Source organism: Chiloscyllium plagiosum, chromosome 14 (assembly GCF_004010195.1).
Source record: "Chiloscyllium plagiosum isolate BGI_BamShark_2017 chromosome 14, ASM401019v2, whole genome shotgun sequence".
NCBI lineage: Eukaryota > Metazoa > Chordata > Chondrichthyes > Orectolobiformes > Hemiscylliidae > Chiloscyllium > Chiloscyllium plagiosum.
Genome location: NC_057723.1, coordinates 46,888,319 through 46,915,212, shown reverse-complemented (window position 1 = coordinate 46,915,212; position 26,894 = coordinate 46,888,319). Strand labels below are relative to the sequence as shown.

General features: G+C 42.0%; 1 protein-coding gene across 3 annotated transcripts in view; it reads left to right on the top strand.

Annotated features, from left to right (window-relative positions):
* Nucleotides 1-26,894, top strand: part of simc1 (SUMO interacting motifs containing 1) — a 90,440-nt gene that overhangs the window by 44,338 nt on the left and 19,208 nt on the right. For 2 of the 3 annotated variants that reach the window (XM_043703757.1, XM_043703755.1), the window contains 4 exons: nucleotides 14,051-15,064; nucleotides 16,954-17,222; nucleotides 23,774-23,843; nucleotides 25,941-26,101. In XM_043703757.1, coding sequence (XP_043559692.1) covers nucleotides 14,051-15,064; nucleotides 16,954-17,222; nucleotides 23,774-23,843; nucleotides 25,941-26,101 — 1,514 coding nt within the window. The remainder of the gene's footprint in view (nucleotides 1-14,050; nucleotides 15,065-16,953; nucleotides 17,223-23,773; nucleotides 23,844-25,940; nucleotides 26,102-26,894) is intronic. The other variant, XM_043703756.1, reaches the window with a different exon arrangement.

Below are 26,894 nucleotides of genomic sequence, written 5' to 3'. Positions count from 1 at the left end.
CCTCACTTTAGGAAAGGTGTGGAAGCTTTGGAGAGGGTGCAGAGATGATTTACCAGGATGTTGCCTGGAATGGAGAATAGGTCGTACGAGGATAGGTTGAGAGTGCTGGGCCTTTTCTCGTTGGAACGGCGTAGGATGAGGGGTGACTTGATAGAGGTTTATAAGATGATCAGAGGCATAGATAGAGTAGACAGTCAGAGATTTTTTCCCCGGGTACAACAGAGTGTTACAAGGTGACATAAATTTAAGGTGAAGGGTGGAAGGTATAGGGGGGATGTAGGTTCTTTACCCAGAGGGTGGTGGGGGCATGGAATGCGCTGCCTGTGGGAGTGGCAGAGTCAGGATCATTGGTGACCTTTAAGCGGCAATTGGATAGGTACATGGATGGGTGCTTAAGCTCGGACAAATGTTCGGCACAACATCGTGGGCCGAAGGGCCTGTTCTGTGCTGCATTGTTCTATGAGTCCCTGAAACTGATCCAGTTCTCAGAGTGTGCAGAGCCTCTGCCACACTTGTTTTTATCTGTCAGACAGGGCTTCCTGTTTGTACCTGATTAACAGCCCGAGTCAGAGAACTCATTCTATAAAGTCCACTTGGATGACCTCATTAAAATCGCCACGTCTCTCCCCCTTTGTGTCTGAGGACATAAACCAGGTATTTTTTTCTTTGTCGCCTCTCCTGGGGCTTTTTAGTACCCAATCAGGTTCCTGCAACTCTGCTTCTAGTATGGGCAGCATGTAAACACAGTGGCTCACACCTTGTGCCCCGATCCTCTCAAATGAAAAGCATCAAAAGAGCGACATCCAGCAAGTCCATTTCAGATTCTGAGGTATCTTCCCTGCTTGATGGAGAGGAAGAGCCCACAGGTTCTAGAATAGTCAGAAAAGCTGTCAAGGAGCCGGGCATGTTTTACTCCTGCACCATTTGCAAGTTTGCAGCTTTCATTTGTTTATACATCACTAGACCTGATCTCTCATCGACCATGCCTTTTACCCATGCAGGGCCATTCCCATTGTTCCTACATCAGACTTTGTTCTTTGAAGTAAACTGTCCCTCTCGCTTAGCCGAGTCTTGTGTCTGGCATTGGCCTTCCTGAAACTGCGATACACACAGCCATTCACGTGTATATGCACTCTCACACCCCAGGTCAAGGAGGAGTGGATTCAACCCGGTGCAGAATCTTCTCCCCATTAACAACTCTGCTGGAGCTATCCATGTTGTTGCATGAGGGGTAGTCTGATAATCAAATAGGAACTGGGACAGTTTGGTATCTAGTGAAACTGTAAGCTGTTTCTTTAAGGAGAAAGTAAGGACTGCAGATGCTGGAGAGTGTGTTGCTGGAAAAGAATAGCAGGTCAGGCAACATCAGAGGAGCAGGAGAATCGATGTTTCAGGCAACAGCCCTTCATCACGAAGGGCTGATTCTTTAAGCCTGCTTTCAAAGTTTGGACTACTCCTTCTGCCAGACCATTGGATGATGGATGGTATGGAGCTGTCATTATATATCAAATAACATTTCACTTCAGCAAATACTCAAATTCCCAACTGGTAAATAATGGCCCGTTATCTGTGACCAGCACTTCCAGGAATCCATGTGTTGCAAAGAATTATGTGGTTTTTCTATTGTCATTCTTGTGCTTGACAAATGAACTCTATGCATGTCCAGCCACTTTGAACGGGCATCCACAATGACTAAGAATGTTGAGCCTGTGAAAGAACCTGCATAATCAATGTCTAACCATTGACTATGAGGATCTATCCAGCCATTCTCACGAATGTAGGGGAGTTGCTGGTGGTAATGTTTGTCCTTGATTGCAATCTGGGCACTGACATCAGCATAGCTATATCAGCAAGGAGAAAGTGAGGACTGCAGATGCTGGAGATCAGAGCTGAAGAAGGGCTTATGCCCGAAACGTCGATTCTCCTGTTCCTTGGATGCTGCCTGACCTGCTGCGCTTTTCCAGCAACACATTTTCAGCTTAGCTATATCAGCATCCAATCCTGGCCACCAGACAAAGCCCTGGGAGACTGGTTAGCAAGGTTAGATCTCATGGAATACAGGGAGAACTAGCCATTTGGATACAGAACTGGCTCAAAGATAGAAGATAGAGGGTGGTGGTGGAGGTTGTTTTTCAGACTGGAGGCCTGTGACCAGTGGAGTGCCACAAGGATCGGTGCTGGGTCCTCTACCTTTTGTCATTTATATAAATGATTTGGATGTGAGCATAAGAGGTACAATTAGCAAGTTTGCAGATGACACCAAAATTGGAGTTAAAGATCACACAACACCAGGTTATAGTCCAACAAGTTTTATTGGAAGCACACTCACTTTCGGAGCGACGCTCACAATCACCTGATGAAGGAGCGTCGCTCCGAAAGCTAGTGTACTTCCAATTAAACCTGTTGGACTATAACCTGGTGTTGTGTGATTTTTAACTTTGTACACCCCAGTCCAACACCGGCATCTCCAAACCAACTTTGGAGGTATAGTGGACAGCGAAGAAGGTTACCTCAGATTACAACAGGATCTGGACCAGATGGGCCAATGGGCTGAGAAGTGGCAGATGGAGTTTAATTCAGATAAATGCGAGGTGCTGCATTTTGGGAAAGCAAATCTTAGCAGGACTTACACATTTAATGGGGAGTGTTGCTGAACAAAGAGACCTTGGAGTGCAGGTTCATAGCTCCTTGAAAGTGGAGTCGCAGGTAGATAGGATAGTGAAGAAGGTGTTTAGTATGCTTTCTTTTAATGGTCAGAGTATTGAGTACAGGAGTTGGGAGGTCATGTTGCGGCCGTACAGGACATTGGTTAGGCCACTGGTCTTCTTCCTGTCGGAAAGATGTTGTGAAACGTGAAAGGGTTCAGAAAAAATTTACAAGGATGTTGCTAAGGTTGGAGGATTTGAGCTATAGGGAGAGGCTGACCAGGCTGGAGCTGTTTTCCCTGGAGCGTAGGAGGCTGCAAAGTTATGAGAGGCATGGATAGGATAAATAGGCAAACTCTTTTCCTTAGGGTCGGGGAGTCCAGAACAAGAGGGCATAGGTTTAGGGTAAGAGGGGAAAGATATGGAAGAGACCTAAGGGGCAACGTTTTCACACAGAGGGAGAGGAAGTGGTGGAGGCTGTTACAATTGCAACATTTAAGACATTTGGATGGGTATATGAATAGGAAGGGTTTGGAGGGATATGGGCCGGGTGCTGGCAGGTGGGACTAGAGTGGGTTGGGATATCTGGTCGGCATGGACGGGTTGGACCGAAGGATCTGTTTCCATGCTGTACATCTCTATGACTCTCACCAGTGAGTTGCTTTTATTCCTGATGAAGGGCTTTTGCCCGAAACGTCGATTTTACTGATCCTCGGATGCTGCCTGAACTGCTGTGCTCTTCCAGTACCACTAATCCAGAATCTGGTTTCCAGCATCTGCAGTCATTGTTTTTACCTTTGGAAACACCTGGATGACTCTGGTGGAGTTCGCCGGTATCTGGCAGCAACCTTTACTCGGAATAATCACCCTTGCTCCCTGTAATATTATGCCATCCTTTAATATGAACGTGTCTTTCAGGGTGCAAAAGGTTTCAGTTCTGGTTATGACGGCCCTTTGGTTTCCACCATCACCACCAATTGTTCCAGTTTTGCCAGGACTGGATCTTTCTGTGTCCAAAGACTGATATTATTAGCTGTGTCTTGAAGTGTGGTCAGAAAATTTAAATCCATCATGGACTCTTCTGGTGACAGTACCATCAGTGATGTATCTGCCTGCAGAAGGCAGCTCAGTTTACTACCTGGCCTCTCGAATGATGTTCCAACTTGTAATGGTCCGCATTTAGTAATACAACCCACCACTGGTTTCAACCCGAAGCTATGGGCGGCACTGCCTTGTCCTCTTTAAGTGACCTACCAGGGATTTGTACTCCATTATTATTACAAATTTACATCTGTAAAGGTATTACTGGAATGTCCTGACTCCAAATATGACCTCCCAAACCTTCCTTCTCTATCTGGGTGTACTTATCCTTGGCATTAGCCAAAGTGCTGGATGCATACGCTTTTGGGTGCTCCTCTCCATTGGGCCACCTACGTGTTAGTTACGATCCTGATGCCATACAGAGAGGCATCGCATGTCAGTAGCACATCTCACTTGGAGTCATAGTGTGCCAACACCTTAAAGTCATACTGCATGGAAACAGACCCATTGTATCAGCAGTCCACGCTGACTATATTCCCAAATTAAACAACCTGCATGCGTTTGTCTCATATCCCTCCAAACCTTTCCTATTCATGTACTTATCCAAATGTCTTTTAAACATTGTAACTGTACTTGCATCCACTACTTCCTCTGACAGGTCTTTCCACACATTAATCACTGTGTGTGAAAAAAAAGGTTGCCCTTCATGTCCTTTTTAAACAACATCCTGTCTACCTGTGATGCAAACTTCAAAGAATTATGTTTCTGAACCTCTATGTCTCTGTTCTACGATACTGCCCAGGGCCTGACTATCAATTGCATAAGTTCTGCTCTTGTTTATTTTACCAAAATGCAAAACCTCGCATTTATCCAAATTAAACTTCATCTGCTACTCCTTCACCCATTGATCAAATTGATCAAGATCACCTTGTAATCTTAGATGAACTGCTTCACTGTCCACTACACAACCAATTTTGGTGTCATCTGCAAACTTACGAACTATGACACCTATATTCTCATCAACTCATGAATAGAAATGACAAACAAAAGTGGACCCAGTACTTGGCTGTGTGACCATTTCAAAAGCTGACACTTTTTAAGAGTTGATGCAAAGGTGCCAGGCTGGAGGCCAGGTTATGTACAAACTCTGCATAATAATTCATCAGCCCAAGGAAAGACCTAAGCTCCGGTACAGATGTGGGTACCTTTAATCGCCCTCACTTTATCTTCCAAAGAGTGTAACCTGGTCTTGTCAACTCTAGCTCAAGTAGGTCGCTTGAAGTGCCTGCAACACAGATTCTTTCCTTCTAAGGTGTATGCCCACCTGGGAGAAATTCTCAGGACTGTGTCCAAGTTCTCTAAGTGCTCCTTATTGGTCTTCCTTGTTATTAGCACATCATCTAGATAAATGGCAATTGTAAAATGTTCTCCATCATTCACTGAAAAATTGCATAGGCAGACCATACCTCAGATGGCAATCTCGTATATTAGTACAAACCCTTATGGATATTAATTGTAGAATACTTCTGGGAATCCTCATCCAACCGCAGTTGCAAGAACATTTGGCTCATGTTGAGCTTCGTGAAGGACAACCACCCCCAGCCACTTTGTGTATACAGAGGAACCCTGATTATCCGAAGGACACGGGCGGGGAGCATGTCATTCAGTTAATCGAATGCCGGATAACATAGTTAGCCTCGCATCATGACCTTGCAATCTTGTTCGGATCATCCGAAATTCGGTTATTCAAATTCCAGATATTCGAGGTTCCTCTGTAAATCCTCTATGTGAGAGATTGGGTATATATTCAGCTGCAAAAACAAGTTTACTGTTTGTTTAAAATTCCCACAAAGAAAAACTAACCCATTGGGCTTCACAATCGATATGATCCGTGCTGCCCATTCCACAAACTGGACTGGTTTCCTGATTCCTTTGCTTTCCAGCCTCCTGATTTCTGCCTCTACTTTTGCCCGGAAAGCAAATGATCCCTGGCAGGCTTTGCAGAATCAAGGAGTGGATTCCTGGTCAACATGTATAATGGCCTTGGCTTCTTTGATAGCCCTGAGACTCTTCTGAAAACCTCCAGGCATTTATTTAGGTCTTCACTCAGGTAATCAAGTTTTGCCCCATCAAGCTTGGGCCCGAGCCATTTATTACGATCGATGGAAACTGAACCAGCTGTTTGTCATAAGAGTCCGGGGCCCCTGGTATAGGTTCTCAGTGCAAACTTAAGGGCTGGAGTCCAGATCAAAATTTTTTAAATTTTGTGTTCTGGGCTTACTGAAATAGTCTTGCCAGAATCAACCTCCATTGGAACAGGGTGACCATTTAACCAGATGTTTATTTTAATTGGTTCTGATTTGATGTTGCTAAGCAATTTAACTATTCCAAACCAGATGTAGGTGGACTTTCCAGGATGTACACTTTCCTGGATATTGGCCAATGAGTTCCAGTCAATTTAGGTCAAGTAGGCTCTGTTGCCGTCTCGAGTCTCCATACCAGCAGCAATTACAATGGCTTGCTGGCCCGATCCTGAAGAAAATTTTAACTGTTTGGCCAAGGCTTGGCTTTCTTTTAGGTTTTTGCTGTGGGCTAATGTAGAGTTTATCTGATCAGGATGTGTCCTGAGTGACGCTTTGCAATTGCCTTCAGTAAAGGGGTGTTTCCCAATCTCAGTCAGTCTGGTGGGGATGTCCACTTCCATCGAATACCCTGTAACTCATATGCTCCACTTACCACATTTTCCAGTGATAAAGCCAGTTGTAGTGCCTATTTGAAGTCCAGTTGGGCTTCAGCTAGGAAATGCTTTTGCCTGGTTACATCATTAATCCCACAGACCAAACAGTCTCTCAGCATTTTATTAAAAGTTAAATCTAAGTCACATGAGCAAGACAGTCATCGTAATCTAGTCAAAAATCCAGATATGGGTTCCAAGTAAAACCGATAGTGTCTCAGAGGAAACTTGGAGCCATAATATTCCTTAAGGAAATCAGTCAACTTTTGAAAGATTTTAGTACCTGGTGCCTCAGGGAAAGTGAGGGTTCTTATAACTGAAAAATCGGGTCCACAAGCTGTCAGGAGAATTACTTGTTGATTTTCATCTGCCCCAACATCGTTTGTTAGGAAAAAAAATCACATATTCTTTCCACATACTCTACCCAGTTTACAATGGCAAGATCAAAGGAGTCAAGCTCCCCAAATAATGACATGATGCCAGAAATGTTTAGCCCAGTTCAAAGATGACTGTTGCAAGTAAATTTCTTCAGGAAGGCACTTTTCTCTCAACTCCACAGAGGCCTGTATCCTGTCACCAACTTACCATTTATTCACACATGGAGAGTCTTTGACATTGATCCAGCTCCCTCCGAGCCAGCTCGCAGAGTCAACAGAACCTCGGACACTTCTATTTTTATCTGTTAGCCAGGGCACCCTCATTGCACTATAATAACAGGCCCAGTCAGGGAATTCATATTCTTCCTAGTTACAGTCAGCACATCCATCCTATCTGAAAGTATTATTCAGTGTATAATTTTAAGTAGCAACATGTTGTTCTTCCATCTTGTAGATTGGGTGGTTGTTGTTAATGGTGAGTTGGCACGCTGCTTCTGGTATTGGAGGAGTCGTGCTTTCGATTGCTAATATTGTTTTGCCACATAATGATGTTTCTGATGTTATTCCATAATCTGTTCTACTTTTCCAGCTCATCTGTAGGTTGAATATGGACTCTAAAAACTTGTCATTTGCTAACTAGCTAGATCTCAGCTTCAGCAACAACATTTGCTGGGTTATTCACGATTGGAACCTGTACATTTACAGTTTATCTTTCAATAATTTAGGTAGCATTTTGTTTTATTCATTTGGGGGATGTGGGTATCACAGGTTGGGCCAACTTTTATTGCCCATCTCGAGTTGCTGTTGAGAAGGTGATGGTGAGCTATCTTCCTGAAGCAGTGAAGTCCCCAGTAAGGTAGACACACAAAGCCATTAAGGAGGGAGTTCTTATTCAAATGCTGACCTCTTTAGGGACTCGTACTGACAAAGGAGATGGACTATCTAACAGCATAATTTATCTGAGTTGAGTCTAATTGAGTTCTGAAGAAGGGTCACTGGATTCGAAATGTTAATTTTGTTTTTTTCTCTACCGATGCTGCCAGACCTGCTGGGTTTCTCCAGCAATTTCCATTTTTGTATGTTTCAGATCTCCAGCATCTGCAGTTCTTTGTTTTATTTTGCAAAATTTCTCTTCCTGGCTTGCATTTTGAGATGAAATTGTAACTCTGAGGATTCAAGAATAATTCAGTAATCTTGCTGGTGCTTTACACAGGTTCTTCCTGTACATCTGCTCGAGTGGGCAATGATCACTGCCCACAGTGAATTTTGTCACATCGGTATATGTATGGAACTTGTTACCACCATACTTGACTGCCAAAACCTCTCTTTCTATATTGGCATATCTGTTCTCAGCAAATAGTCACAGTCTGATGCAAATGCTGTTGATTTATAGAGGCTCCATAGCCAGATGACACAAAAATGGGCGGGATGGTGAGTTGCAATGAGGAAATAAGAACCTTACAAATGGATATAAATAGGTTAGGAGAGTGGGCCAAAATGTGCTGGATAGAGTTTAACACAGATAAGTGTGAGGTCATGCATTTTGGTTGAACAACAGGAAAGGTGACCTATTATCTAAATGGGGAGAGACTTCGGAGTGCTCCAGTGCAGACATCTGGGAGTCCCCGTTCATGAGTCACAGGAAGCTAGCATGCAGGTACAGCAGATAATAAAAAAATCAAGTGGAACGTTGGCTTTTATAGCTAAACGAAATATTGTTGCAATTATACAAAGCATTGGCGAGACTGCACCAAGAGTATTGTGCACAGTTGTGGTCCCCTTATTTGAGGTAAGATGGAGTGCCATTGGAGGCAGTTCAGAGGAGGTTCACTAGATTGTTCCCAGAGATGAGCGGTTTGTCATATGAAGACAAATTGAACAGTTTAGGCCGATACTCTCTGGAATTCAGAAGAATGAGGGGAAATAAAATTGAGGCATTCAAGATGATTGTGTTAGGGGACTCTCTAGTCTGAGATACAGACAGACGTTTCTGTAGCCAACAGCGAAACATGAGAATGGTGTGTTGCTTCCCTGGTGCCAAGATCAAGAATATCTCAGAGAGGGTGCAGAATGTTCTCACGGGGGAGAGGGGCCAGCAAGAGGTCATTGTACACATTGGAAACAATGAGATAGGAAGGGAAAAGGTTGAGACTAATATACTGGCGGGGAAATTTGCTAGAAGTGTTCGGGAGGTTTTAAACTAGTAGGGTGGGGAGCCGGGGAGATAATGAGGAAAGAGATCAATTTGAGACTGGTACAGTTGAAAACAGAAGCGAATCAAACAGGGAAAAGCAGAGAACAAGATAGGATTGATAAATTAAACTGCATTTATTTCAATGCAAGGAGCCTAATAAGGAAGGCAGATGAACTCAGGGCATGGTTAGGAACATGGGACTGGGATATCATAACAATTACAAAAACATGGCTCAGGGATGGACAGGACTGGCAGCTTAATGTTCCAGGATACAAATGCTACAGGAAGGACAGAAAGGGAGGCAAGAGAGGAGGGGGAGTGGCATTTTTCATCAGGGATAGCATTACGGCTGTACTGAGGTAGGATATTCCTGGAAATACATCCAGGGAAGTTATTTGGGTGGAAATAAGAAAGGGATGATCACCTTATTGGGATTGTATTATAGACCCCTAATAGTCAGAGGGAAATTGAGAAATAGATTTTTAAGGAGATCTCGGTCATCTGTAAGAATAATAGGGTGGTTATGGTAGGGGATTTTAACTTTCCAAACATAGACTGGGACTGCCATAGTGATAAGGGTTTAGATGGAGAGGGATTTGTTAAGTGTGTACAAGAAAATTTTCTGATGTACCTACTAGAGAACGTGCAAACCTTAACCTAGTCTTAGGAAATAAGGCAGGGCAGGTGACTGAGGTGTCACTGGGGGAGCAATTTGGGGCCAGCGACCATAATTCTATTATTTTTAAAATAGTGATGGAAAAGTATAGACCAGATCGAAAAGTTGAAGTTCTAAATTGGAGGAAGACTAATTTGACAGTATTAGGCAAGAACTTTCAAAAGCTGATTGGGGGCAAATGTTCGCAGGTAAAGGGATGGCTGGAAAATGGGAAGCCTTCAGAAATGAGATAACAAGAATCCAGAGAAAATATATTCCTGCTAGGGTGAAAGGAAAGGCTGATAGGTGTGGGGAATGCTGAATGACGAGAGAAATTGAAGTTTTGGTGAAGAAAACGAAGGAAGCATATGTCAGGTATAGACAGGATAGATCGAGTGAATCCTTAGAAAAGTATAAAGGCAGTAGGAGTATACTTAAGAAGGAAATCAGGAGGGGACATGAGATAGCTTTGGCATTTTTACAAATACGTTAAAGACAAAAGGGTAAACTAGGGAGAGAATAGGGCCCATCAAAGTGGCCTTTGTGTGGAGCCGCAGGAGATGGGGGAGATACTAAATGAGTATTTTGCATCAGTACGTACTGTGGAAAAGAACATGGAAGGTATAAAATGTAAGGAAATAGATGGTGACATCTTGAAAAATGTCCATATTACAGAGGAAGAAGTGCTGGATGTCTTGAGAAACACAAAACTGGATAATTCCCCAGGACCTGATCAGGTGTACCCGAGAACTCTGTGGGAAGCCAGAGAAGTGATTGTTGGGCCTCTTGCTGAGATATTTGTATCATCGATAATCACAGGTGAGGTGCCGGAAGACTGGAGGTTGGCTAACATGGTGCCACTGTGTAAGAAAGATGGTAAGGACAAGCCAGGGAACTATAGACCAGTGAGCCTGACCTCGGTGGTGGGCAATATGTTGGAGGGAATTCTGAAGGACAGGATGTACATGTATTTGGAAAGACAAGGACTGATTAGCGATAGTCAACATGGCTTTGTGCATGGGAAATCATGTCTCTCAAACTTGATTGAGTCTTTTGAAGAAGTAACAAAGAGGATTGACGAGGGCAGAGCGGTGGTCGTGATCTATGTGAACTTCAGTAAGGCGTTCGACAAGGTTCCCCCGAGACACTGGTTAGCAAGGTTAGATCTCACGGAATACAGGGAGAACTAGCCATTTGGATACCGAACTGGCTCAAAGGTAGAAGACAGAGGGTGGTAGTGGAGGGTTGTTTTTCCAGACTGGAAGCCTGTGACCAGTGGAGTGCCACAAGGATCTGTGCTGGGTCCACTACTTTTCATTATTTATATGAATGATTTGGATGTGAGCATAAGAGGGAAAGTTAGTACGCTTGCCGATGACACCAAAACTGGAGGAGTAGCAGACAGCGAAGAAGGTTACTTCAGATTACAACAGGATCTTGATCAGATGGGGCAATGGGCTGAGAGGTGGCAGATGGAGTTTAAATTAGATAAATCGAAGTTCTGCATTTTGGGAAAGCAAATCTTAGCAGGACTTATACACTTAATGGTAAGGTCCTAGGGAGTATTGCTGAACAAAGAGACCTTGGAGTGCAGGTTCATAGCTCCTCGAAAGTGGAATCCCAGGTAGATAGGATAGTGAAGAAGTTGTTTGGTATGCTTTCCTTTATTGGTCAGAGTATTGAGTACAGGAGTTGGGAGGTCATGTTGCAGCTGTACAGGATTTTGGTTAGGCCACTGTTTGAATATTAGGTTTAGGGTGAGAGGGGAAAGATATAAAAGAGACCTAAGGAGCAACGTTTTCACGCAGCGGGATGGAATGAGTTGTTAAAGGAAGTGGTGGAGGCTAGTACAATTGCAACATTTAAAAGGCATCTGGATGGGTATATGAAGGAAGGGTTTGGAGGGATATGGGCCAGGTTCTGGCAGGTGGGACTAGATTGGGTTGGGATATCTGTTTGTCATGGACAATTTGGACTGAAGGGTCTGTTTCCATGCTGTACATCTCTATGACTCTATGATAATAGGTTTGGATAAAATAGAAGTGGAGCAGATCCTTCATTTTATGGAACATTCTGGGATGAGAGGTCTTAGTCTTACAATAACGGGTAGCAAATTTAAACCAGAGTCAAGATTAGAGTGGTGCTGGAAAAGCACAGCAGGTCGGTCAGCATCCAAGGAGCAGGAAGGTCGACGTTTCGGGCAAAAGCCCTTCATCAAGAATGAGGCCTGATGAAGGGCTTTTTCCCAAAACATCAATTTTCCTGCTCCTCGGTTGCTGCTTGACCTGCTGTGCTTTTCCAGCACCACTCTAATCTTGACTCTAATCTCCAGCATCTGCAAAACCCACTCCCGCCAAATTTAAAACAGAGTTGAGGAGAAACAACTTCTCACAAAGGATTGCGAGTCTGTGGAATTCACTACTCCAAAGTGTGGTGGATGCTGGGACAGTGAGGAAATTAAAGGAGGAGTCAGACAAATTTTTAATTGGCAAGGGATTGAAGGGTTATGAGGAGAAGGCCAGAAAATTGGGGTGAGGAGCATATCAGCCAAGATCAAATGGAAGAGCAGACTCAATGGGCTGAATGGCCTAACTCTGCTCCTGTATCTTATGAATTTATCTTATGAACTTATGAGTTTCTTTGTTGCAGCCTTTTGTAGAAGCAGCTATTTGCATTGTGACAGGTTTCTTTCCATTGTAGTATGACAGATTTCTGTCCTTGCATATTATTATTTTGAGTTTATTGAAACTCCTGTCAGGTAATTCTAACCGCTGGATACCGATGGCTTCTTGCATTAGCACCCTGCTCTGTGTTCTGCCATGTGTGGTATGAAGAAGCTCATTTATCAGATCAAGTCCAGGAAATATCTCAATCTTCTGTTATCTCTTACTGTATTTGTGGCTTCCATCCCATGATTCTGCTCGGATTTGGTTTGTTTCCATCCAGGGTATACCATTCTGAAGAGTTTCTCTTTCACCATGATGAAGTTTACTCAATCTGTAAGGTCTATGATGTGGCAATAACTTTTTCTTCTGTCTCTCGAAGTTCTATTGCAATTTTCTTTTTAGTTCTTTTGGTATTTTTAAGTGGAGGATGAATCACTGCTTTCATTGCTGGATCAATGATGATGTGATACTCAAAATCTTCAAAGCACCCAAACATTTCCTTGAAACACGATGTACTGTTGCACCAGACCTTGACATCTGATAGGAGAGCACTTCTCATTAGGCATATTGTCTTCAAGCCTCAGGGCAGCTTTGTTTTTAATTTTTGGTTTGCTGAAATAATCTGCAGCTCCTCATGTATGCTGAATCTCAGTTTAGCAGGATGTTAAAGTGATATAGAACATACAGGATGTTAAAGTGATACAGAACATACAAGCCCTTCTGATTTGGGTGGTTCCTTGCTGTCGAATCTCGTTTTCCCTCATGACATGGTTTGGTTTCAAAACCCTAGATAACTGTTTTATTCCAGATTTTCAAAAACTATTTTCTGGTATAATCTGAGCTGGGTGATGTTTACTTTGTGCTTTGTTATCAATCGCCATCTTCAGGTTTATCATTGCGGATTTGTGAGATGGATCTTTGACCTTTTAATTAAGAGCCCATTTGCCCCTTCCAGCCTGATGGACTAAGTTGAAATTGAATTTACTATTTCCCCAGTGGGCATGGTGATATAGTGTATCACCTATCAGTTAGCCAAAACATTATAGGAAATCTTGTCATCTCCTCTCTTCGCTTCTTTCTAATCTTCTTCATGTATAATATCTCTCTGTTAAATTGTAATACATGCTTCTAAATCATGGAATTAGTTCCCAGATTCTGTAATCTGCATTTGGAACAGCTGCAGGGAAAAAGGGTTTCTGTCCTTACACTCCAGGAAACCTGGCAGTGGAGTAAACAGTTGTGTTTTCATCTGATTGGTATTGAATCATAACACCACCTGACTGATGCAAGGAATTCTTGTACGTTTTCTTATGACGTAAAGATCATCCAGTCTGCATGCAGGTATAGATTGAATGTAACTCTGAAAAAGATGTAACACAAAAGCTAGATACTGCACTTGTTCGAAGAGAAAATAGTTTTGGGCTGTGGGAAAATTTTGGGAAGGAGGGAGGCACAGAGTTTGTGCAGATACAATTGGGCCTACTTTGTGTTGTAATCAATCTCTGCTGGAAATTGGAAATAAAATCAGAAAATACTCATCAGATTCTGCAGGAAGAGGAAAAAAAAACAGAGTTAACCTTTCAGGTTATTGATGACTTGGAAGTGATGAAAGTTAACTCCATTTCTCTTTCACAGAAGCAGACTGGTCTTCTGAGTATTCCAGCTTTTTATTTTATTCCTGCAAAAAGGTTTCTTAAATCTAAAGTAAAATTCTTCAACGTTTCACTTTATTTTTCAGGACAATATTGATTTGACAAATGACGACAATGAAGTGAACAATCAAGTGAATAATGCTGGAGAAGGCACGGGAAGTATGCAGGTCTGTCCAACTGACTGTTACCAGGCAAAAACAAGCCCATCTTCTCATGTTTCAAACAACCTGAGTCATGACGAACTTGATTCAGATGAAGATCTGCCGAAGTTTAATGAGGGATGCCGGTTTCCTGGCCTACATTCTGGTTGGACAGCTAGCAAAGATGAACCTGATCTTGAAGCTCCACCTGTTTTGACAGTTGAAGTCACAACTGAGGCTGGTTCGCTTGTAAATGTTTCCACCAAATGTATCAATGAAGACCCATTGCCTGAACTAGACTTCATCGGTTTTGATGAAAGTCAAGATTCTCCTGTCATGGCAGAAAAAGTGGACTTGCTCAGTACATCAAGTCAAAAAGCTCACGATTCTGTCAGCAATGGAGAGTCTTCTAGTAACACCAGTATAAATAGTGACTTGGAATCTCTGGAAACATTTTCACCAGAAGCACTCATTCCATTTTCCTCACCAGATAGTGTTGTGGATCCATTGGGAGACCATCATCAAAGCACCTTTGAGGAAACAATTAATGATATAATTAAAGCTGATTTAAGTCCAGATATTGAAGATATACCATCATTGATACCTCAGAAGACTAAGGAACTGGAATATGGTTGTGATCAATCTCCCCCCAGCATAAACATGCCATTGCTAGAACCTTGGGGGCAGCTGCAGAGTCACAATAAAAGAGGTGAAAGTGAATTAAATTGTTCTCCAATTAAAAACAATGTGCAGAATCCTAAACCAGCGTTAGATCAATCTGAAGTTCAGGATCTGCCTTCAGAGGAAACTGAGGACCATGTGCTTACATCAAATAAAGCAAAGGAAGCAAGTTCTAATTGTTCAGTGGATAAAGAGACATTAAAAAGTTTTCAATGCCTCATTGGAGCACCAGTTCAACATCTGTTTGTTAAGCAACCTAGAAATGAAAAATGGCACAAGGTAAGATCTGTTGAAATATAAAATTCCGAAGAGATGGGAATTCAAAAATGCAAGAGAATACAAAACTGATGCTTCAAACAGCGATTTAACTTAGCCTCTTCTGCTCCTTTTGTACTGAATCTGCAGTTCCATCACACAAACTTCTCAGATGTAAATGCTACTGATTGATTCCACCCCTTACTGACACTTTGGAGTAAATGCTCTTGTCCCATAAAGATTAAATCTTGTGACAACAATAGCTCTGCAGCTAATGGTATCACAAAGTACAGTAACAGGTTCTTCACCTTATTCAACTTGTGTTGGCCCACCCTCATGTATTTTTCTGCATTGAACTGAAAACATTTTGCCTTCACGTTTTCTCCAATGTCCTTTTTAAAGTTGCTGTTGAATCTGCTTGCTCGAGCTCTTCAGGCGGTACGTTCCCAATCACAACTTGCTGTTTCAAATACAAACTGGTTCTTTTGTGTCGTTCTGCTGGCAAGTGAAATGGTTGAGGACAGGTAGTTTAACACTAATATACAAAAAAGGTCTGAACTGTGTTCTCTGATATGTAAGTTTTCTTTGTCTATTGAAATATTTTGGAAGCTTTAATTCATTGATTCTGACTGATTCAAATCGTGCAGGAAGACTTGTGAGTGGCCATCCACCTGGACTCTAAATGAGGTGTCCTAGCAGGCAGCTAATGCATATGTAGGACCCTCATCCCCATTCAACCAGGGGAGGGCAAGGCTGTTATTGTATGGGAAGTTTGAGAACAGAGCCTCCGTCTGGTTTGATTGTGGAGTTCCATGGGGTAGGTTGAGATGATCTCCCCCCCGAACAAGGAAGACCCAACAGAGGCCACGTAAGTGCCTGATATGTTAGGGTTTCCCCAACACACGTGACACCAGCTCTTACTGGCTGTCCAGCCAATAGGTGAGACCATGGTCACCCTGCCCCCCATTTCCTGAACAAGTAAGGATCTAATAAAGTGCTTTGCTCGAAACATGCAATTAGCTCTGAACCACATCTTGTCCCATACCACTTCCAGCTCCCAGTCTTCCCTGAGATTAGGATAAGAATAAGGTGGTCCATTTCCCCTCCCATCCAGAACCTCTCCACAATGATGCCACCATCAGATATATCTCCCTCCCCGCTTGCCTCCTCTTTCAGTATTCCAAAAGGACTGCTCCCACCACTACTCCATTCAACCACCCCGAAGACTTCCTCCTTCCCTGTGGTATATTTCCATTCAGATATATGTCTCTGCAAGAGTAGGAAATGCAACATCTACATGTTCACCTCCTTCGTTCTCATCGACCAAGGTCCAAAATATTCCTCCTAATTGAAACAGCAGTTCCCAAGTACGACCCTACATTCCTGTCACTTGTAATTTTGACTTTCTACCTTATTTCAAGCTAATCATTCTATCCATTGACTGCTGTAGTGAAGCCCGATACAAGCTGAAGGCCTTTTGACTCAGTACTCCCCAAACTCCCGCCTCAACGTTATATTCAATAAATTTAGATCATAATATCTGTCAATCTTGTTTTTTTTCTCACTGGTTTGTTTCTCTCTGACCTTTTGTGTTATATTCAGTTGACTGCTATATAGTTGTTCACATCTCATCTGGACACCACCTTTGTCCCTTTACCATTCCGGTGACCACTCACATTGGTTTTTGCATTGTGAAATCTTGGGTCAGTCGGTTTCTCAATCCTATCACAGGCTTTCCCTTTTGTCGTCCCCTTTTCTACTTCCTTGAATATGCTTACAGTTCAATCTTTGCTCAGTTCTAATTAAAGCTCACGGACCTGAAATCGTGCCTTTGTTTCTCTCCACAGATGCTGATTTGTCCAACACTTTTTGTCTTTTTCATTTTGTATTATTATTTATCTTTTCCTTTTCAGCAGGTGAACCAAAACTCTCATTCATCAACAACGCACCAACACAAGTCCAAGGAACCAGAGCTGATCTCCCAAAGACAGTGCAGTATGATAAACAGTACTATTGATGAAAACTTTCCCCAAGGGACTCTTCAGTTTCTGATGGATTTTGTATCTCCTCAACACTATCCACCTCATAAAATTGTGGAGTATATAATCAAGAAGATACTGTTGGGCAATGAGTCCTCCAGCACCATTATGTCTGCTTACATGACCCTGATGAAGATCCAACAGTATGTATACATTAATACGGCAGACACAAAACATAACATTGTGTAACAGATCTGTTTAATATTGACTGCTGTTTTCAGAAATTTCCATTCTTTAGGGAAGTCAGTAGCTTAGTTAAAGTTGTATTTTTCATTCTGATTCAGTTTTCAGAATGGGTACCACTTTTATAGCAACTTTGCTACATATAAGAACAGCCACACTAATCCATTGAAAAGATCACCAAGTTGTGTTCATATAGTAGTTGTTCATACGATGAAATACTTTGACAAGTGTTTTCTGGCAGCCTGTTGTTGGCTGAGTTCCTTTTAATTGCTCAGATTGAGCAACGGTTACAAATTGAGAATGTTGGTCCACGCAATTAAGAAATGAATCAGAGTTTGCATATTTTACCCAGCATATTATTTAAAGTGATCTCATATTCAGAAAACTTTTGTAGTTAAGGCTGTTATTGCACTTTACAAGAGACTGTTATTATGAAGGAACAACTGCATTGTAACGTGGATATCTGTCAGCCAGATCCCCACACGCCTTGAACTTTAAAACACAAATCACCTTGCTGCTCAATTCATCTTTGCTCACAGAACTGAAATATGCTAAAGGAATTAACACAGTCCCTTTTATTACAGGGTTCTGAGTCCAGTGGTCAAAAAGGTTTTCAAAAGTTAATTGTACTTCTGAGTTTTAAGGCTGCTCTATGTCACATTAAAACCAAAGGAACTGCAGATACTGTAAATCAGAAACAAAAACAGATATTGCTGGAAAAGCTTAGCAGGTCTAGCCACATCTGTAAAGAGAAATCAGAGTTAACATTTTTGCTCCTTGATTCTGCTTTCTCTTCACAGCAATTTCTGTTTTTTGTCTATGTCAAATTAGTGTGGGAAGCAGTAAGCATTATCATATTTGGGATTTTGTACTACTTTCCAATGAAAACATGTAAATTTTATATGAATTACTCTCACATACCCTGTAGTCTTAACATTTCATTCACCCTCCCACTCTCATCAGCAGCCAGACACTTACTTCCCTCCTACTCCTCAGCTAGTTCTTCCCTGAAAGCTTCCCAGTCCCTATCCCTCAGACCCACACCCACGGCTCTAGGCCTTGGACTATATGAAATCACTCACGTTGCTCTGCTTTTCTAGTCAGGGGCAGTTTCTGTCCTGTGTTTGCTGCTGATAAGCTCAGTCATGAAGTGGACTGTAATTTGAAGGTGCAACCCCTTGCAAAAATTTGCACTTTGCCGTGTTTAGAATAATAGCTTAGCAAGTCAAATAGGACCTTCTGCAGGTCACTTTATGGGCCATAGACGGTCTGTTGTACAAGCCTTCTCTATATAGGTTGCACATTTCCTTATATTGATGGTCTTCTCCAAAAACAATACTCTAGACTGAACTCCATTTGCCAGTTCCATGCACATAGAGTCATAGAGATGTACAGCATGGAAACAGACCCTTCGGTCCAATCTGTCCATGCAGACCAGATATCCCAACCCAATCTAGTCCCACCTGCCAGCACCCGGCCCATATCCCTCCAAACCCTTCCTATTTATATACTCATCCAGTTGCCTCTTAAATGTTGCAAATGTACCAGCCTCCACCACATCTTCTGGCAGCTCATTCCAAACACGTACCAACTTCTGCGTGAAAAAGTTGCCCCTTAGGTCTCTTTTATATCTTTCCCCTCTCACCCTAAACCTATGCCCTCTAGTTCTGGACTCCCCTACCCCAGGGAAAAGACTTTGTCTATTTATCCTATTCATGCCCCTCATAATTTTGTAAACCTCTATAAGGTCACCCCTCAGCCTCCGACGCTCCAGGGAAAACAGCCCCAGCCTGTTCAGCCTCTCCCTGTAGCTCAAATCCTCCAACCCTGACAAATCCTTGCAAATCTTTTCTGAACCCTTTCAAGTTTCACAACGTCTTTTCATTAGGAAGGAGACCAGAATTGCACACAATATTCCAACAGTGGCCTAACCAATGTCCTGTACAGCTGCAACATGACCTCCCAACTCCTGTACTCAATACTCTGACCAATAAAGGAAAGCATACCAAACGCCTTCTTCACTATGCTATCTACCTGCGACTCCACTTTCAAGGAGCTATGAACCTGCACTTCAAGGTCTCTTTGTTCAGCAACACTCCCCAGGACCTTACCATTAAGTGTATAAGTCCTGCTAAGATTTGCTTTCCCAAAATGCAGCACCTCATATTTATCTGAATTAAACTCCATCTGCCACTTCTCAGCCCATTGGCCCATCTGGTCCAGATCCTGTTGTAATCTGAGGTAACCCTCTTTGCTGTCCACTACACCTCCAATTTTGGTGTCATCTGCAAACTTACTAACTGTACCTCTTATGCTCGCATCCAAATCATTTATGTACATGACAAAAATTAGAGGACCCAGCACCAATCCTTGTGGCACTACACTGGTCACAGGCTTCCAGTCTGAAAAACAACTGTCCACCATCACCCTCTGTCTTTGAGCCAGTTCTGTATCCAAATGGCTAGTTCTCCCTGTATTGCATGAGATCTAACCTTGCTAATCAGTCTCCCATGGGGAACCTTGTTGAATGCCTTACTGAAGTCCATATCGATCACACCTACCGCTCTTCTCTCATCAATCTTCTTTGTTACTTCTTCAAAAAACTCAATCAAGTTTGTGAGACATGATTTCCCATGCACAAAGCCATGTTGACTATCCCTAATCAGTCCTTGCCTTTCCAAATACATGTACATCCTGCCCCTCAGGATTCCCTCCAACAACTTGCCCACCACTGAGGTCAGGCTCACCGGTCTATAGTTCCCTGGCTTGTCTTTACCGCCCTTCATAAACAGTGGCATCACGTTTTCCAACCTCCAGTCTTCCAACACCTCACCTGTGACGATTGATGATACAAATATCTCAGCAAGAGGCCCAGTAATCACTTCTCTGGCTTCCCACAGAGTTCTCGGGTACACCTGATCAGGAACTGGGGACGTATCCTCCTTTAACCGTTTCAAGACATCCAGCACTTCCTCCTCTGTAATATGGACATTTTGCAAGATGTCACTATCTATTTCCTGACAGTCTATATCTTCCATATCCTTTTCCACAGTAACTACTGATGCAAAATATTCATTTAATATCTCCCCCATTTTCTGTGGCTCCACACAAAGGCCACCTTGCTGATCTTTGAGGGGCCCTATTCTTTCCTAGTTACCTTTTTGTCCTTAATATATTTGTAAAAACCCTTTGGATTCTCCTTAATTCTATTTGCCAAAGCTATCTCATATCCCCTTTTTGCCCTCCTGATTTCCCTCAAGTATACTCCTACTTCCTTTATACTCTTCTAAGGATTCACTCGATCTATACCTGACATATGCTTCCTTCTTTTTCTTAACCAATGAATTGATAGCTTTCTAATATTAATTTATTATAGACAGATCAAGTTTTCTGTCTTCTAGTTTTTTCCCCTCTTATCATCAAGGCACTAGCTGATGTTTTGCTTCCTAAGTTACTGAGAACGTTTTGGTTCATCATCCAAATATCTGTTTCCTGTTAGTTCTTCTGATTTTCTGCCTGGTATATCACAGTTGATCCTAATTCTGTTTCCCTCCCTCCCAAGTCCACAAATGCACATTTCTTAGCTTGTTATCATTTGATAATCAGCAAGAGCAGTCCAGTGAATAATGCACCTCAACTTCTGCATCCATGTCTGCATCAACTAACTCAACACTGATCAGAGATTAAAACTAAGATTGATCTGTTCTATGTGGTTCAACAATAGATTAGATTAGATTCCCTACAGTATGGAAACAGGCCCTTCGACCCAACAAGTCCACACTGACGTTCCGAAAAGTAACCCACCCAGATCCATTCCCCTACCTTATATTTACCCCTATCTAATGCACCTAACACTATGGGTAATTTAGCATGGCTAATTCACCTGACCTGCACATCTTTGGATTGTAGGGGGAAACTGGAGCACCCGGTGGAAACCCACGCGGACACGGGAGAATGTGCAAACACCACACAGACAGTCACCCGAGTCAGGAATCGAACCCGGGTCCCTGGCGCTGTGCTCCTCATAGCTTTTTGCACTAGTTCTGTGTTGAGTCATAACATACTTGAAATATTAACTCTCTTTCTCTCTACATAAATGATGCCATATTTGCTAAGATTCTCCAACACCACAACTTTTTATTATTTAAGGAGTTTTAAGGAACGAGGTCATCTGTCTGTCAAACCACAGGAAATGGGAAAGAAACTAACCAAATAGTTTGTTAGTGTTTACTGTGGAAAAAGACGTGGAAGCTAGGGAACTTGGGGAAATAAATAGTGTTGTCCTGAAAACTGTCAAATTTCAAGAAGGAGGTGCTGGATGTCTTAAAATGCATAAGCGTGGATAAATCCCCAGGATCTGGGGGAAGTTAGGGAAGAGATTGCTGGGCTCCTTGCTGAGATACTTGTATTATCGACAGCCACTGTTGAGGTGCCGAATGACTAGAGGGTGGCTAATATGGTGCCATTATTTAAGAAAGGTGGCAAGGTAAAGCCCGGAAACAGTATGCTGGTGAGCCTTACATCAGTGGTGGGTAAGTTGTTGGAGGGAATCCTGAGGGACAAGATTTACATGTATTTGGAAAGGCAAGGACTGATTAGGGATAGTCAACATGACTTTGTGCGTGAGAAATCATGTCTCACTGATTTGATTTGAGTTTTTTTGAAGAGGTGGCAGGGAAGAGTGATGAAGGCAGGCCAGTAGACATTTTCTGTATGGACCTCAGCAAGGTGTCCAACAAGGTTCCGCATGGTAGACTGGTTAGCAAAGTTAGATCACATAGAATCTGGGGGAAGCAAGCCAATTAGAATCAAAATGATCCTGAAGATAGGAGACAGAAGGTGATGGTAGAGGGTTGTTTATTAGACTGAGGCCCTGTAACCAGCAGTGTGCCTCAAGGATCAGTGCTGGTTCCCCTGCTGCTTCTTTTGATATAAATGATTTGAATGTGAATATAGGAGGTATAATTAGTAAGTTTGAAGATGACATCAAAATTAGTAGTGCAGTGTTCAGCCTGGGTACAACAGGATCTTGATCAGATGGACCAATGGGCCGAGGAGTGGCAGGTGGAGTTTAATTTAGATAAATATGAGGTGTTGTATTTTGGTAAGGGAAATCGGAGCAGGACTTACACGGTTAATGGCAAGGCTCTGGGGAGGTTTGCTGAACAAAGAAACCTGTAGTGCAGGTGCATAGTTCCTTGAAAGTGGAGTTGCACGTAGACAGGGTTTGGCATGCTTGCCTGAATTGGTCAGTGCACTGAGTAAAGGAGTTGGGACGTTGGTGAGGCCCTTTTCAAATACTGCATTCGTTTCTGGCCTTCCTACTAAAGGAAGGTTATTGTTAAACATGAAAGAGTTCAGAAAAGATTTACAAGAATGTTGCCGGGATTGGAGGGTTTGAGCTATGGTAGAGACTGAATAGACTGCGGCTGTTTTTCCCTGGAGCTTCAGAGGCCAAGGGATGACCTTATAGAGGTCTATAAAATCATGAGGGGCATGGATAGAGTAAATAACAAGGTCTTTTTCCCCAGATAGAGGAGTCCAAAACTAGAGGACGTAGGTTTAATGTGAGAGAGGAAAGATTTAAAAGGGACCTGAAGGGCAACGTTTTCACACAGAGGGTGGTGTTTGTATGGAACAAACTGCCAGAGGAGGTGGTGGAAGTGGGTACAATTACAACATTTAAAAGACATCTGGATGGGTAAATAAATGGGAACGGTTTAGAGGGATGTTGGTCAAATGCTGGCAAATAGGCCTAGATCAGTTTAGGATGTCTGGTTGGCATGGATGAGTTGAATCAAAGGGTTTGTTTCCTTCCTGTATGACCCTATGATAGGTGACCAAAACCTTGGTAAACAATCGAGGCTTTAACAACAGCCTTGCATTTATAAAGCACTTTTAACTTAACAAGTAGTCCCAGAGCACATAACAAGAACTTCATGAATTTAAATTTGTTACCAAACCATATAAGACAATGTTAGGTTAGATAACCAAAGGTTTGATGAAAACAGTAGTTTTGAAGGAACATTGAAACGAGGGGAGAAGAATAGAAGGGCACGCAGGTTCCGGAAGACACTTCAAGAGTTTAGGCTCCAGGCAGGTGAAATGTGGCTGTAAAAGCTGGAGCCATTAAAATCAGGGAAGTCTCCGGAAGCAGAATTAGAAAAGTGTGATTATCTGCCACGGTTATAGAGCTGGAGGCGATTACAGAGATAATGAAGCTCTTAAAAAAGCAGGATGTAGAAAAGCATGAGGGCTTAAGTTCAGCATACACCAGCCATGTATTCATCCATTAAATCATTAGAGAAAAGCCTTTCTTTCAACAGTTTTCACCATTTGGTCCATTCTTCAATATTTGTGTAAAGGTATGTGTTAAATTCCATTTTTGAATTCTGTGAGCTATGCTGAGCTAACTGCTGTGCTATGTTATTTGTGAATCATTGTTTTTATCTGTTGGCATGTGGACTGACTTGTAAAGTAAACTAACAAGTATTTAACTATATTTAAATAGGCTGCATCCTGCAAATGTTTCCACCGTGCAGTGGGACTGGAACCTCTTAGCTTATCATGTGGAGGACAAGGTAACAGAGATCTGTCTTTTGTAAAGGCAATCATTGATATAAAAATGGAAAGCTCAGCAATTCCTTTAGGATTGTCATCCATAATCATTTACTTTTTGTTACATACTTCCATGGTTGAAAATGGTCTGTCATTTGTGTTTCTTTACACGTCTTTCAGTTATTTTGCACTTATTACTTCTGTCCTAATGCGTTAAAGTATCATTTGTCACAGTATTCCTGCTAAAGGTTGAATGTATAACATAGTTAAATGACTCTGTTTGCTGCTGCTACACAGGAATAGAGAACTTGGGGGCGTGAGCAGTGAGCGGGAGATGATAAACCTCAAGAGTTGAGCAAAGGTGCAGTGGGCATACAACAGTGCCATGTTGTGGTTATAACTGCAGGAGTTCTTGATCGGTAGAGGAATTGAGGTTTGCAGGGAAGGGGCAGGAAAGTGGATGTGAATAATGTTGGATCAGCCATGATCCTATTAAATGGTGGAGCAGGGCTTGAGCGGCCAAATAACCTTTCCCTGGTCCTGTTTATTATGACCATGTGCTCCAGTCCAGGAAATAGCACTGACTGGGCCTGTGTAACAATTCCTTTGTGGTAGCAGGAGTTACAGTGTACTTAATAACACCCTGAGGCGATGTAGAGCCATCACGTACAAGTTCAAACCTAACATTCACAAACTGCCCAAATATTGGCATGTGTAGTAGAAACATTGAAGCCCCAAATGAGATGACCCAGTATGGAAATTTCCATTATTAATCATAAATGACCTGTTAACTTGGTTTGGTGGTGATTTAAGATGGACAGTTATTAATCTTTTGGAAACAAACCTTGGAAGTATCTAGTAGGCATAGTTCAGTATATTATAATTCATAATATACACACTAATCCAACAAAGGAGTCCTTTTTCACTCTCCCTGATGGGAGTGAGTGACCACAAGTAAACATGTGGTAAGTGTAATTTTGAAGTAGAAAGATAAAATTCACATTGGATTAGTTAATCCTGAGGAGTTCCTCACAAATTAGCCACTGTTTCTCCTTTTGGCCATCCTGGTAAAAGCTGTACAAATCTGACTCCAGGCTATTAAAAGTATAAGAACTAATTTAATTCAAGCACCTTTAATTCAAGCAACTGATGTAAGAAATGGAAATTCTGCACAGAATATTTTCAGCATATTTGACCTGGAAATCTGGAAATTGTGGCCAAAAACATTGTGTTTCTGGAGAATTATTCCGTGTTTTTCTCCAAATCCAGTTACTTAGATTGTCTAGTAGTTAATATATATATGAACAAAATGGCACTCAATTTGGTCATTAGTCATCTTCACTCCCAGAAGTCAAGAGCATTAATACTATTGAATATATCTGTACTAAATATCTACCATGAACCCTAAAGCAGCATTTGCAATTTGAGCAGTGGGCCAAAAGCATTTTGTACAAATTTATTCATTGGAATCTTGAGTTGTTCATTAGGACGTTTCTGAAAATATATCGGTAATATATTTTTTATGCTGATTGTTAAGCTGGCACCCTGAGAATTAAAGAGATTGCTGCCAGTATGAAGAGTTATTGATTGGTTTCTGTTTTTTTTTGTTTTATGGAATATGGGTGTAACTGACAAGGCCAGCATTCATTGCCCATCCTTAATGAGCCTTGAACTCACTGGATTGCTTGGCTGTTTCAGAAGGCAGTCAAAAATCAGTCATGTTGATGAGGGTCTGGAGTCAGACCTGGTAAAGATGTGGACTTTCTTCTCTAATGTGAACCAAAAGTTTTTAACAACTTGATAGTTCTCATGGTTACCATTTGTGAGATTAGCCTTACATTCCCTTATATTCATTGAGCTGAAGTTCCCATTTGAACTTATGTCCCCAGAGCATTAGATTACTATTTCAGTAATATTGCTGTATGCCACCATCTCTCTCCTAATATATCTGATTACTGGAAAGGAGCTGACCAAACCTGGATTATTAGACATGATAATATCCTAATAATTAATAAACAGCAGTGGGCAGTTTTGAACTGTGCCAATTTACAGTCAGTGAACTGTGCTATTTTCCTGTGCTAGTCTAATCTTATGTGACCTCTATGTTTGTGCACCTCAAGGATCCTCACAGGAAGCATTCTGTGACCAAGAACGATCGACTGTTGTTCCTGCAATATGTTGTTCAAACACTTGAAGATGATTTTCAGTTGAAACATGATATGCCACATAAAACCATAGCCAAAGTATTTCTATCTTGTGACGACAAGTTTTCCAATGTAAGGTATGGAGATGTAAACCTAAACAAATCTGCAGTGTTCTGTTTCAGAAAATAGGAGAGTGTTTTCTAATTTGTTGATGAATGAGTGATTTTAAATACTTTAAATGAGTGACAGTATCTATAGACACTAATAAAATTTAAGTGGCTCATTAAAAAATGAGTTCATTTAGAATTTCGGTACCAATATGCCACTTGGCTCAGTGATAGTCACCTTATCTTTAAGCGAATGTTTCAAAATCAAATGTAATCATTGGTGTATCTTGTGATAAATTGTTTGGAGGTGCTGTCTTTGGATGGGATGAGAGAGTTCTCCTGACCTCTTTCAAGAAGGCACAGGTCAGTCATGGGTTTTTGTTAGCACTTGTTGAACATTTGTTGCTGCATTGTCTTGATGTCAAGGGTGACTATTGCTTAATTGATATTCTTGAGAGTACCTAGGACATTGCGATGATAAGAAACACACCCTCCACAGATAGGTATCTATGGTTGTGCCTGCAGTGCTACTTGCTGCCCTGCTCAGTTCACTGCCCCACTTGGCTTACTGCCTCACTATGTACCCAACCCAATATGGCACTCAGCCTGCTAATCCACCACCCTGATTGCCTTTGTAAATACTATAGAGACAGCTGAAAAATGTAACGTTCTATTGATCCTAGCTTTGAATAACTGAATGTTATTAAAGGCCTTAATCTTGAATGTAGGAGGCTACCTGTGGCATCTCTGGCTGTGATGTCACAGGAAGGGGTAATCCAAGATGGAGGACGGGAAAAATTTCTGGCTGTAACAGGCTGCTCCT